This window comes from Tursiops truncatus, chromosome 8, assembly GCF_011762595.2.
Source record: "Tursiops truncatus isolate mTurTru1 chromosome 8, mTurTru1.mat.Y, whole genome shotgun sequence".
In the NCBI taxonomy this organism is placed as follows: domain Eukaryota; kingdom Metazoa; phylum Chordata; class Mammalia; order Artiodactyla; family Delphinidae; genus Tursiops; species Tursiops truncatus.
In genome coordinates, this window is record NC_047041.1 from 97128322 (window position 1) to 97142720 (window position 14399).

General features: G+C 38.1%; 1 protein-coding gene across 7 annotated transcripts in view; it reads right to left on the reverse strand.

Moving 5' to 3' along the window:
- The window catches only part of LPXN (leupaxin), a 43815-nt gene that overhangs the window by 27153 nt on the left and 2263 nt on the right, over positions 1-14399 (reverse strand). For 3 of the 7 annotated variants that reach the window (XM_033860731.1, XM_073808988.1, XM_033860732.2), the window contains 2 exons: positions 7237-7394; positions 1736-1782 (listed from right to left, as the gene is read on the reverse strand). In XM_033860731.1, the coding sequence (XP_033716622.1) occupies positions 1736-1782; positions 7237-7394 (205 nt within the window). Of the gene's footprint in view, positions 1-1735; positions 1783-7236; positions 7395-12302; positions 12456-14399 lie in introns of those variants that run through there. The other 4 variants (XM_033860733.1, XM_073808989.1, XM_019948382.3 and 1 more) reach the window with 3 other exon arrangements.

The window sequence follows — 14399 nt, forward strand, 5'->3', positions numbered from 1 at the left end:
CTAGGCCACCTGGATTTCATATCACTCTCCCACTCAGATCTACACAATAAGTATCATTCAGTAATGGTTAAGTACATCGATCAAGGTCCACTCAGGAAAATACAAACACTAGGAGTAAGAAGAAGGAAGTTAATCCAGAAATTTGATTACACAGGTGATGGGAGAGCTAAGAAGCAAACAGAAAAATTGAGGGAACCCAGAGATTAGCTACAGCAGGAAGCCATGAGGCCAAAGGGACAAAGCAAAGAGGCAAAGTTACCAGAGCCCAGGAGCCCAGGTTAACAGGCATAAACTGGAACCACCGCAGACCTGTTTTTCTCCAGCTGAAGCCATAAAAGTAGATAAAACTGCTGACAGAGACACTGTGGAGAGAGAGATTGGGGGAGCAAAGGCCCTAAATTTCCCTGCCTTTCACCCTCCAGTCTCTCCACAGTGCCTCCCATTGGTTGAAACCAGTAAAAGCCTACAGACCCTGGAGCCTGAAAAACCCAACCTGCAGGGTTCAGCTCCCCTGGAGTACAGAGCAGAGCAAGAGAAGAGGGAGAAAGGGGTCTGATGGGAAATAGATCACAGATTTGTACTACAGAGGAGGGGGTGTCAATAAGTTACCATTGGCATGCCATCAACTGATCACAATGCCAGATATATAGGAAAATGGCTGTTGGTTGGGCTGGTTCTCATCGTATACGTTCCTGTGTTTATTAGTATTTCCATTAAAGTCTTGGTTTTCTCAATTTAAAAAAAAATCAATATTAACTGAGAGCCTATTTTGTACCAGGTACTGTTTTGTTGTTGTTGTTGTTTTGCTTTGTTTTCATTTTTTTACAAGGGGGAGAGACATGAAGACCTATGAGACACGCCCACCAGGCAGCTTCCTAGAACTGGAATAAGCTGGCATATGTATTAGTAAACTGGCTTCACTCCCATCAAAGTAGAAAGTGACTTAAAGTGGGGAGTTGTAAAAAGACTTCAAAAGATAGCACAGGTCCTTCCCTTATTTTTACACCGTGTGTGCACTATTGGTTGCAATTCTGAAACCAAGTAATATGTGGTGTAGTACTCTTCACCAAGCATGGACCTTTACTATCTACATTTTCAACCCTTTGTTTCCTAGAATGCTGTCTCACTTTTTTAAAAAAATTGCAAGCTATAACTGAAGAGAGACAGGAAAAGTGGCCTTTTAATTTTTTTAGACTGTCAATTCTGCTTTGGCCAGAAGAGATAATTTAGTAAGTGGATCTGTTTCAATATGTAACTTTTATTAAAAGGAAATCCCTCCATCACTAAATACATTTTGAGCAAATATGGAAAGAAGTATATATTCATTAATCTTCCATGGAGACACACTGTTTTAGTGCAGCCCTGATCCTAGGTCTGATTTTGTCGGCATCCTGCTGAAATTTCTTTAGGTGTTTTCTCTTTTGTGAACTGAAGCATGATATCTGAAATGGTTGGGCCGAAACATCTGTGGTGACTTGGACTATTTACACTTTTTCAGGTGGTAAAGGAAATAGCAGAGCCCACCAGCCTGGACAACCCATCTAAAAGCCAGGCTCCTTGAGAAAGTGCCAAGTCAGCTGGGCAGAAATCCACCTCCGCTCACAGATCATGTAAAGAGGGGGAGGGTAGTAGGAATTCTAATAATAAACACCTACAAAGCAAACTATGGTCCAAACACAGGTGATAACAATTATCTAATAAACTTAATTTTTTTAATATTTAATTAAAAAAATACCTGTGGACATGGGGCTCCTGGATTTTGGTAGCATACACGAGCTGCACCTAAGACATATAAGTGAAAGAGAAGAAAGAATGAATTTCTGTTGGATGCTGGATAAACAACAAGGTCCTACTGTATAGCACAGAGAACTATATTCAATACCCTGTGATACTAACACACCACTGTAAAGCAATTATACTCCAATAAAGATGTTAAAAAAAATATACTGTGGGGCTTCCCTGGTGGCGCAGTGGTTGAGAGTCTGCCTGCCGATGCAGGGGACATGGGTTCGTGCCCCGGTCCGGGAAGATCCCACATGTCGTGGAGCAGCTAGGCCCGTGAGCCATGGCCGCTAGGTCTGCGCGTCCGGAGCAACGGGAGAGGCCACAACAGGGAGAGGCCACAACAGTGAGAGGCCCGCGTACCACAAAAAAATAAATAAATAAATAAATAAATAAATATATATACTGTGATAAACCATAATGGAAAAGAATACAAAAAAGAATACGTATATATATGTATAACTGAATCACTTTGCTGTACAGCAGAAATTAACACAACATTGTAAATCAACTATACCTCAATAAAATAATTCTTTAAATAAAAAAAAAATGTTGGTACTTATCTACACCCAGAGTTAGAAGATGTTTTTAGCTTCTAAAGGGGACGATAACTAGCCTATCTCTGAAATCTCCTTTCACAAGGCAGAGGAGTACCAGTCATCCCACAGAGAAAGGTCAAATTCTAAGCACAGTAGCTGGCATGTGAACAAATACGGTGTCCCCCTCCCTGCCCTAAAAGCACTGACATAGAGAAGTCATGGTACTTAGAAAAGAACCATAAAACAAACAAAATGAGTCAGAGCAAAGCCCCTTTAACTAGACAGGATGGTGTCTAGGGGAAGACTATAACACAATTAAGTTTAACATACCAGAAGAAATAATGAGTGACTCTAAAGGGTAGTTGGCCAGTAGTTTATTTCACGAACAAATATTTATTGAGTGCCTGTCATGTGCCAGGGCTGGGGATGCAGGAGTCAACAAACAAAACAAAACAAAGGAACAGAAATGGTTCCTGAGCCTTACATTATGGTGGTGAGAAACATAATAAATTAATATAAAAAAATAATAAAAATTAATGAAGGGTAGGAGATAAGAAATGGGGGAGGGATGGCATTTATAAATATATTGGTTGGGGAAGGACTCACTGAGAAAGGGGCACTTGGACAAGGGCTTATAGGGGGTGAGGGAAGCATGCAGATATCAAGGGTAACATGATCCAGATAGACAGCACCCTGCAGCATCTATGGAACAGATAGGAGGCGAGTGAACCAGTGAGATAGGGGCAAAGAGTATAAGGGGCCAAGTCATGCAAGTAGGGTGACCATATAATTCATTATTCAAACTGGGACACCTGTGAGAGTGAAAGAGGGGACTAAAAAATAATTAATATTACATTAATTTTTTTAAATATGTATTTATGGACCAAAAATTTTATTTTATTATATTGGTGAACCAATAAACTAATTCTATTCAAAATAAAATTTTCTAGAATATTTTTAAATGACACACAGCTATGAACATGAAAGCCAAAAAATTTTAAACCTTTCATATTGATTATTGAAACATTTAAAAATAGCATAAGTAAATAATTATTCTTGAGATATAGATATATTTATATATACCTTAATTGGCTGCTTAGCCATTGTTGCCTTTAACATTGTGATGTGAAAATTTTTCTGAAAAATGTCTTTCTTTTCAATATGATCTTATTTATTTTTATATTTTTTATAAAATTGCAATCCTCTACAAAGCTTCATTTTATGGTTAGTATATTTGAAATTGTTAACACTGCTTCTCCATAGCCCATAATAGTTTCAACTGAGAAAATACTCTCTCTCCAGATGCTGATGAACCTATAAGTTCAGAGCAGATTCTGCTAAATGGAAGATACTCTGAATTCTATTTTTTATATTAAAATGTGTAATTATTTCAGCTCCAATATTTTCACATGTGCTGTATTTCTGCCTCCATTCGGCCCACCTTTCTTCAATAATATTTTTACAGGACAGAGCTCTTAACTTGTCTCTATTTGTGATGCCTTTTAACACTTCATCAAATGTAGATACCGCAAAATCACAGGCCTTCACAATTTCATCCCATTCTGGTGGGAATATAAATTTATCCAATTAAGATCAGGAGGTCCATCAAAGTCAAGATGTTTCCAAAGCACGATTTTCAAGTTAGGTAATTAAACCATTTGAACTCTCATCTTTTGATTTGTTGAATTCCTCCCAGGCTTTTGTAGGGAGAAATGTGAGCTTCTTCCTTTCTGTAAGCTTTGTTTCACATAATTGCAACTTGTTAAAAACTTCAAAAGCTGACTTTTCATGCTACATTCATTGAATAATTTGATTAAATATTTCCAACTGATTTTGCACATAATGTGGCCTAAATTTAGGCTGCTTTACAAAGTGGTTTTTCAAAGGCTCAGGCTCACAGGCAATGAAGAGAGAAAATACATACAACCACACTAATATATTTTTACATTCAACAAGAGCTTCTGTCACAAAAGTTTTGTAGATGAGCTATATATATACTCTGATTGTGTACAAATATACATACATATATAATTTGTAAATTTTAACAATTGCAGTTTCTATCTTGATTGGTGGGATACTAAAGCTTATTTGGATGCAGTCATGAATTTTGTGCATATCACAACCAATTCCAAGTACATATCTGCTCCATAGGCTTTTAAGTATGTAAGAACATTGATTTTACCACTATGCTCTGCTCCACCAAAATCTGTATTAGTATTATCACCCGCCCAAAACAACATTTTATCTCCATTCTTGAACTTTTCAACTAAATTTACAATGGCATTAACAATCTCATTTTAGACAAAAGAATGAACTTCTAAATATTTTGCTTTGATTCTTTGAATTGGATGTAAAAATTAAACCATTTTGAAATTAAATTTTCTAATTGAGGTCTCTAATTGATTTAATCTGGTATTATTATTTTTAATCTGGTATTATTTGATGGCTTGCAAAGGGAATCAATTAATTAATCATCACTAATTCACTTTACTTACAAGCACAAGAAAACTTGGAATTGAAAATGAGCAAATTTAATTTAGAAGAGTAATTTGATCCAAATGGAAAGGTGTGCTTTTCAATGACATGTAAACATACCTCCTGCAGCTTCACATATTGAATTATCATCTGCTGGCCCATTCTTCTTAAATTAGACATTAATTTTTGAAGTAGATCCTGATGCTTCTTCCCCATAGTTGTGTCTGTGGTTTTCAAATGGACAGTGATAATTCTATTCCCCCCACAGTGGATGGTAAACGTTAACAAATACTTAGATTACACATCCATTGTCAACTTTATTTTATTTTATTATTTTTTTAATTTGGTTGCTCTGGGTCTTAGTTGCGGCAGATGGGCTCCTGAGTTGCAGCACGCGAGCTCTTAGTTGCGGCATGCATGTGGGATCTAGTTCCCTGACCAGGGGTCGAACCCAGGCCCCCTGCATTGGGAGTGCAGAGTCTAAACTACTGCACCACCAGGGAAGTCCCATCATCAAGTTTCTTGAGACAATTAAACGTGCAGTTTTGGTTTTGGTTTGAGCCAAGTTTCTTGAGACAATTAAACGTGCAGTTTTGGTTTTGGTTTGGTTTGGTTTTTGGTTTGGTTTGTTGCAAAATTTAAAAGCATTACCAAATAATAAAACTAACAGTTATAGCTTTAATATACAATTAGTGACAAAACTGATTTAACAAGAACATTTAGATTATACTGTACTCTATGGCAAGAATGCTCAGCCTCTATTTCCTAGACACAACTTCTATGACCTTAAGTCACAATTTCCCATATTTCTTTCTGACCCTGAAGAGGCTCCCTGCATCTCACAGACCACCACATGGACCACAGCACAGCATGAGTGGTGCTATACCAAGTGGCCATCAGGGGAAAAAAAAAAACCTCAAGGTTTTTCCTGCCACCACCTGAGACCAGAGGAGTTAGCTGCCCCTAACGGCTGTGCTTGAACTCAACGGCCAGCACCTTGCGTATTATCCTTCAAAGGGAGCTGTCAGTTAGATTTTGTCATCTCAAGATCAGGAAATGAGAGACAAGTGGTCATTAGTCTTTTAGATCCAGCTACAATAAAATAAGAACTCTGTTCACTGCCCGTGTGTTTTATATGCTACTACATGAGACTGTGAGAGAAGCCAGAAGAACCAAATGGAGGTCTAGTAATCCATGCTGGTTTACTTTAATGCAAATACTAATTTTAAAGATTTCACACACACAAAAAATGGAAAATCTGGGGTAAAAGGTAAAGTCAGTAACAGGATGTCAAGAAAATAAGCATAAACCCAGGCTCCTCCAAGGGAACCAAGACGTAGGTCACCCCATAAAGTCAGTGTAAAGACTGTGGCTTTTATTCCAAATGAGATGAGAATTCATCTTGGGGTTCTGAGCAGAAGAATAAGATGATCTGATTTAAGTTTTACAGGATTATCCTGGCTGCTTTTTGGAGAATAAATTGCAGGGGGGCGGTCAGGATAGGGGATCAGTTAGGGATCTATGGCTATAATCTCACAGTGAGAACGAAGACAATAGCTCCCTAGTAGAGAGATAACTGTGTGTCCTTAAAACTGTATGTAGGTAGCTGGAAGGAAGAACAGTTAAAATGGAAACCTACCCATAGGCTCAAATTTCAAGTCTGTGCTACTAGTGATTTCCTTTAGTGTACAAGGATGAATCAGAATATCATAGTTGAGAAACACCAGCTATGAAGAGCACCTACTTAATTCCTCTTACACTAATCCATTCTCATCAAGTAACCTTCTAATCATAAAGTAGATGCATGTAGACTTATCCATAGGAAGGGAATACATATATCAGCAAATACTAGTATCTGTTCTACTTGATAGTTTAAACTCTAACCAGAAATTAATAAATTGGATTTCTGGGGGGGTTTTATACATAATCTTTTATAAGTTTAGTTTGTTTGTGATGGTTCCCTAGAGCTTCGTCATCTCTAGATATACTAATTGAATTTCTTAATATATTCAGCAGAAAATAAGAGCTGGAAAGTGGCTATCCTAAAAAATCCTGAGAAGATCTGGCTGAGCTGCTGCCTGGCCTTGCCCAGGTGACCTCTGGCCTTACTGAGTGCCAGTCCAGTCAAACTGCAACATGCATCTCTGATACCCAGATGGTGATATCAGAATATCCCAAGTGAATTAAGGAATACTCTGCCTGTTACCAGGCCCTCAGGAAAAAAAAAAAAAGTTCTCAAAGGTTTATTCTTTTATGATGATTTTTCTCCATTCTCCTCTTCTTTCTGAAAACAACCACCTTTAACTTATCATTGAGTAATTCTTCTCTCTTTCTTGGATATATGATTTTCCTTTTGCATCATTTTATGTAAGATACAGTTAATTTCCAGAAATGCACTCAAATATCTATATTCAAGGTACTCCAATAAATGAAAAGTTACCGGAAAGGGACTTGAGTCATCCGGAATGGAAGGGGCACTTGAGGTCTCAGCATGGTTACTCTCCTTTCTGGAATGCTGATCCAGGGGAGGAGAAGCTGTGTTGGAGTATTCATCACTCTCCTGGAGGGTGGAGTATTCCAGTTCCTCCAACAAGGCATCTATATCAAAAGATACAAGGGAATCATGACATAGAATATGTACGTTTTCTGGAAAAATTATCCTCTTAAATAGCCCCACTGTGCCTCCATTCATCTCCCTCTTCTCCTGGGTCTTAAGAGAAGGCTAAATTCAAACATCCTCCCTTACTCCTTATTTGACTTCAAGAATATGGTCTATTCTACCAGGAGATGTTTAATGCCCTCTGCATACTGTAGCCTGCTTCTTATTTCCTATGGTTGCATTCAATTTCATAGTCTTATTGTACAATTTGACTTTTTATATTGCAGCATATTCATTTTTATCATTTATTTAGAGTGGATCACCCATGAAGATCTCCAATTAGAAAAATGTAAATGCTACATATTTTTTCCCAATTGAAAAATATATGCAATTACATTACAGTTTTCCAAAACATACCTGTACAGTAAAACTTATTCTTAATCCTGATAATTTTTTTTCTTATATCCCAGCACATAACAAAATTCTCCAAGCAAAGTATAAGTATTCTGTCATTTAAGGTGTGGGGAAAAAAAGGGATTAGAGGGGAAACAGATGTTGCAAAGTCAAGCAAGATGCTGCAATCCAAACAGCTGAGATTTGTTTCTCTCGTAGTTTTCTTGGGAAAAACCAATGGACTTTATTGTGTGAGTATTACACTGTTACCTTTCTGTTTTGAGGAAATTAATATTAATAATAAAATTAACACAGGACAGGCATTGTGCTCAGGACTGTATATACTTCTTATATATTTAATTATATATTTATATATTTAGTCATCCTCATGCTTTGAGGCAAGTGATAGCATTGTCCTTATTTTGTAGATTAAGAAAGAGACAAATACCTTGTTTAAGGCCACACTGCTACTGAGTGCAGAACCCGGCTTATCCTGGGCTACCTGATCCCTGGCCCCTGCAAGTCAAAACTTCCAGACCCCATTCCCATGTGGATTCTCTGGATCATCTTGGCACGACACTTTCCTTTCTGAAGCTGTCTCCTCGTCTACATAATAAAGCAGTTGTATCACAACAGTATTTTTTTAAATTGCGGATCGAGACCCACTAGTAGATCTCCAGTGGATATCTTACCACAGATTGCAGTTTTTCAACTTTGCAAAACACTGGATTATATTATTTCTAAGAATCTGCCTAGCTCTAAAGTCTTCAGCTGAGGAAAATGAACTTTACAGGTCATTAAAAAAAAGATTTTATTTCAGATATTCGGGGATGGGTATTTCTTAATGGCATAAGAAAAGATCTAAACATTTCTTACAAATGAAATCCTCTACAGATCTTTCTCAAGAATCTAGCTCACAAATATAATGAATTTTATGCACCATTTTAGAGATAAGCAAACTGAGCTAAACTCTTCAGGGCAAATGATCCTTCAACAAATAAACTGTAATGGAAAAGAAGAGATAGAGGGGGAACCAATAGGTTAAAAGAGACATAAGAGACTTACAACCGATTTCAATGTATGATTCTTAAATAAACAAGCAAAATCCAAACAAAGAAAGAAACAATTAGTAATACTGAACAGTGACTGAAAATTCAATAAGTAGTAAGTACTGTTAACTTATTTTAGTTGTGATAGGATATTTGATAATATTAAGTAATTTCTGTTAATATTTTGGGTGTGATAATGGTATTTCATGACATTAAGAAATTACTATTAAGGATATTATGGATATGATAATGGTATTATGGTTATTTGTATAAATGTATATATATATATTTATGCTGAAATATTTACATATGAAATGATACAATGTGTGAAATCACTTTAAAATAATCTAGGAATGGAAGGCATGGGTGGATGTATACATGAAATAAGATTAACCAAGAGTTGATAATTGTTTAAGGTGATTGATGGGTACATCAGATCTCTTTAACTATTTTCTTTCCTTCTGTAAATTTTAAAATTCTCTATAATAAAAGGTTTTTAAAAAGAAGAGAAAAGAAAAGAAAAAGTAAGGTAGAAATAGAAAGTAAAACTTTTTCTCTCAGGACTTTACTAGCCAAACTGAATGCCAAATCTCTGAGTTCCAAATTTTTATTCTATAGCCCTTTATTAAGATATAGCTTCTTTCTTTTCTATTTCTTAAGCTTTGCTCCAAACAGAAGTCATGGTTCCTCTTGGATTCAAAATAAAAAATTGGGACTTCCCTGGTGGCGCAGCAGATAAGAATCTGCCTGCCAATGCAGGAGACACGGGTTCGATCCCTAGTCCAGGAAGATCCCACATGCCGCGGAGCAACTAAGCCTGTGCACCACAACTACTGAGCCTGCGTGCCTAGAGCCCACGCACCGCAACTAAGAGTAGCCCCCTCTAGCCACAACCAGAGAAAGCCTGAGCACAGCAACGAAGACCCAACGCAGCCAAAAATGAATAAAATTTAATCTTAAAAAAAAAAAAAGGCATTTACAATAAAGATGAGGGGAGAGGGAAGACCCTCTGCAAGAGAAGCAAACAATACCATTAGGAGTAGAAGGTTACCCTTAGAAGCGCCAGCTAACCAGAGTTACTAAAACTCCTTTCTGGGTCATGAGTTAACAGGCCTTTCTCTTCCTGTTTCCTATGAGTGTACATATCACCAACACCCCGAGATTATCTCCCTTTTGGCCAGATGCTGTGATTTGAAGATGCCTAATTTCAGCATGACAAATATGGGATTACTGGTGCAGGGTAGGGGGTATCAGACTGAACACGCTGCAGTCCATTTTCATAGCGCCTCATCTGTGGAAGTCAAACAGTGTCAACATTCACAGGAAAGGAAGTAAGTGAGGTGCCTTGAAGGTCTCACTAGACTGTAACGACTTCACTCAGAGCCAGAGTCTGCTCCCGCTTCCCCTTTATCTAGCATCCCCATGTAATGAGGGTTTAAGTAAGACTTTCTGGGTGGATATAAACTACTAACCTTGGGGGCAGTACTGCAGAGAGGAAATATTGGCCCGCCTGGGCTGACTTGTCCTCCATGCTATTTCTCCACATTGGAGAGGAAACACCCACCCTAAGTCTTTTGGGTGGTTATTGAGCCGATGACAATTTGAAGAAGCGATTGAGGTGTAGCTATTAACAGCCTAATGATGTTTAGCCACCTGGATAACATACATGAATGTTACCTTCCAGGCCACTTGGTACTTTCCACATTCCTGGACCAAATTTCTCTACCATTCATCCTGCTGAGGAAATGCAAAACTGCACAAATCTACTTTTTAAAAAAATATTAAATTATCTGGGTTATCCTATTGGCTGGAACACCAGAGCCAACAAACTGCTAAAATGGGAGAACACCTTGTCACTTAATCGGTTTTGGTGTCAGATGCTCCTAAGAGTGACACTGAACAAGTTATTTTGTTTTTCTTAGTTTTTTCATTTGAAAAAAAACAGTGGATAAAACCTATCTCAGAAGGTTGCTTGGAACACTAAAATGATTAACATATGTACAAATGTAGCTTAATAAGCTACACTGAATAAGCATTACTCCCCTTGCCGATTACCTACATTAAAGCCATGAGGTAGCCCTAAAATAAAAAAGCAGAACTGGACTCTGGAGGAACTTGTACAGAAATGTGAACTTCTCCAACCTTCACACAGGATAAGAACTGGGAGTCTACCCCAAATCCAAAATATATTCTACTCCAACTATCAAAACAGACTTTATCTCCAAAACAGTTCAATATTTATTAAACATTAAATACCCTTCTCCTTCTCATTAACATCTCTTCCCTCCTGTAATTTGCCTTCCTTCCTTCCTCTACTCCTCCAGCTCTCAAAATACTTTTTTTTTTTTTTTTTTTTTTTTTTTGTGGTACGCGGGCCTCTCACTGTTGTGGCCTCTCCCGCTGCGGAGCACAGGCTCCGGACGCGCAGGCTCAGCGGCCATGGCTCACGCGCCCAGCTGCTCCGCGGCAGGTGGGATCCTCCCGGACTGGGGCACGACCCCGTGTCCCCCGCATCGGCAGGCGGACTCTCAACCACTGCGCCACCAGGGAAGCCCTCAAAATACATTTTTTTTATAAAGACAACATGCAAGATGTTTTTTATTGTTGTCATTGGCACTTTTGACATACCCCAAACATACAAAAACCCAGGACACCGTGTAATTATGCAGCGTGAACATTGGGTAAAGGTGACTCAGTGTTAGTAAGGATGACAGCAACAAAAGTTGGCAAAAGATATGGAATGAGTCCCAAGAATGACAGACCTTACATTACTCCAAAGGTTTGAAATCAGGGATCTCTCTGAGCAGTGTAGTCAATGGCTTCACTGCTGGTTTCAATTGCTTTGGAGTGGAAGGAGGTATCATATTTGCAGGCCATGGTAATCTGTTCCTTCAGAATTGCTCTCAATAAACATCTTAGCAGTGAAAGCACTGGAGTAATAGTGCTGTATCTTATTTAATACTAAACCATGGAACAAATGAAACTGCTCTGGCCTTTCTCCAACCTTTGCGAATCCCTCATTCTTGTACTTCTATTCTATTTCTTCTCAGAACACCCTTTAACCCCCCTCCTTTTTCTTTCTTTTTCCCCCCAAATCACATCTCTGAACTTGCCAACTCTGTGATCACCCTATGATCTCCAGCAGCCCCCAAGAGGCAAAATGCTCATAATAAAATGACAATTTCAATCACAATTCAGCCCCAAAGTATTTGTACAGCGTTTACTCTGTGGTTAGCACCAAATTCTCTGCCTATTGTGCCTCTGCAAACAGCAAACCCATAGTTCCCCAAAATAACATAGTTCCTCATGCTTCACTCTTGGTTGGCCTGAGGTCAGGAAAGAAGTGAAAATAAAATTTTCCAACACTATCCTCCATCTGGCTAGAAGTATACCCCACCACACATGGAGATGGCAGCCAAGTCTTCATTCCCTCAGAGTTTCTCCTCCAAGAAGCTCCTCACTCACCCAACTCTTCCATCGTCACACACCCAAGATGCTCTGGTACCACAGGTTGTGAAGAACTGTTTTGGCATGTGTTGAAGAAGAGGACCGCAAAGGAACTGAATGAGCCAGCGTGAAGCAGCCTCTATAACCCTTTTTGGTTCCTGTATTTGCTTAGCACTTCCTCTCTTTTGATTTGATTTGGTGAGTTTCTTTCTTTTTTTTTTTTTTTTTTTTCTTTTTTGTAGGTCAGAGTTTTAAAAAATGAGCCTGACATAAAAGGTGAGTAATTGGATTTGAGTTCTGGCTGTGCATTGGCCAGGGTGATAAGAATCAAAACTAGTTTTGAAAAATTTGAGAACCTACTATGTGCCTGGATTCATTTTGAATTCATGGGAATGGCAGATTTGCACTTGTGTTTTTGCCCAGTGTGGGTATCCTGCTGTAACTGTGCATGATGGAATCTGATTTTTTTTTCCCCTGAGGGACCACGGAAGCACAATCTCCTTCATAAAATTTCCATCAGAGTTAACTAGCACCCAATTCATTTTGCTTAATTATCCAGAAATTGTGCTTACCTGGTTTTCTGAATAGATCATCAACCCATTAAAGGCAGAAAAAAAAAAAAGAGATACAAATGAACTTATTTATAAAATAGAAGCAGACTCACAGACTTAGAGAACTGAATTTATGGTTACCAGAGGGGTAGTGGTGGGGAGGGATAGTTAGGGAGTGTGGGATGGACACACTGCTATATTTAAAATGGATAACCAACAAGGACCTACTGTACAGCACAGGGAACTCTGCTCAATATTCTGTAACAACCTAATTGGGAAAAGAATTTGAAAAAGAATAGATACATGTATATGTATAACTGAATCACTTTGGTATATACCTGAAACTAATACAACATTGTTAATCAACTATACTCCAATAAAAAATAAAAAGATTAAAAAAAAAAAAGGCAGAACAGGATTCTCAGGACCAGGTTCATATTTGGATTCTCAGGGCCAAGTTTATTTCAGTGGTTCAAAATGCAAACAACTATAGGGGTCATGAAGAATGAAACTGGAAGATTTAAGACACCAGGTTCTAAGCTGCAGACATTCTCGATTAAGCACAATTCCTGCCTAGTTATATTGTCTTAGTTTCTCTAAAAAGTGACACTGAGGTTAACTTTCACTTTTTTTTTTAACCACTGTGATTTTATTCACCTTGAATAAAACAAAACAATTACAAAAGGCCTACTATGAGAAGGCAGCACATAAAGAACTAAAATTACGGTCCTGTGAAATAGATATTATCCCCATTTTTACCAGTGGTGAAATAGATACAAAGAATAGAAACTTGCTAAAGATGATATAATTAGTAAGTGGCTGTGTTACTTACTATAACAGATTTAACTTCAAAGCCTGTAATCTTTCCTCTACAACACAGTGGTCTTTTTAAGGTTAATCTAAAGGAATCATTCATTCTCCATTCCATTGTGACTCTAAGACTTTAAAAAAATGTTTTTAATGTAAAGGAGATCCCATCTCTGCATTACTTTGAGCAGCCATTGGATGTCAGTGCCATTCTAATAGTTTGCTCACTGCAAACATAGGTTTGAAAAATTCCCATCCACACTATGCTCAACAGTTTTGACAACTGAAATGCCGTTACCCGCATGAAAGCGCAAAACACTCAACAGAGAATACGAACATTTGCCCAATCTGAAGTGGTAACTGAGCCAAAATCCTGGAAGGAAAAATGCTCTTCAGCATTTGTCTTGCAGATATTGGACTCCATCTGCAGTTTAACTAAATGATTAATGTGAAATTTAGAACTGGATTCCGAGATCTTGTTTCCATTCACTTACGTTGGAGATTTTTAACCCCGGATGCTTTAGTTTCCAGGGGTAAGAACTGTTCCTGCAAATCGCTCCTCGATTATAATGGATGAAAGGAAAAAAGGAAGCAACGCAAAAAGCTCACAGCCATCACCAAATGCAACTTGGAGACAAGCAAACGGAAACTCCCGTTTGATGCGTTAGGGCAATTTAGTTTCACATGCTAGCGGAGAGAAAAGTAATTTCTGACAAAGCTGCTATTCTGACCATGCTTCCTGTGCAGCAGAAACATT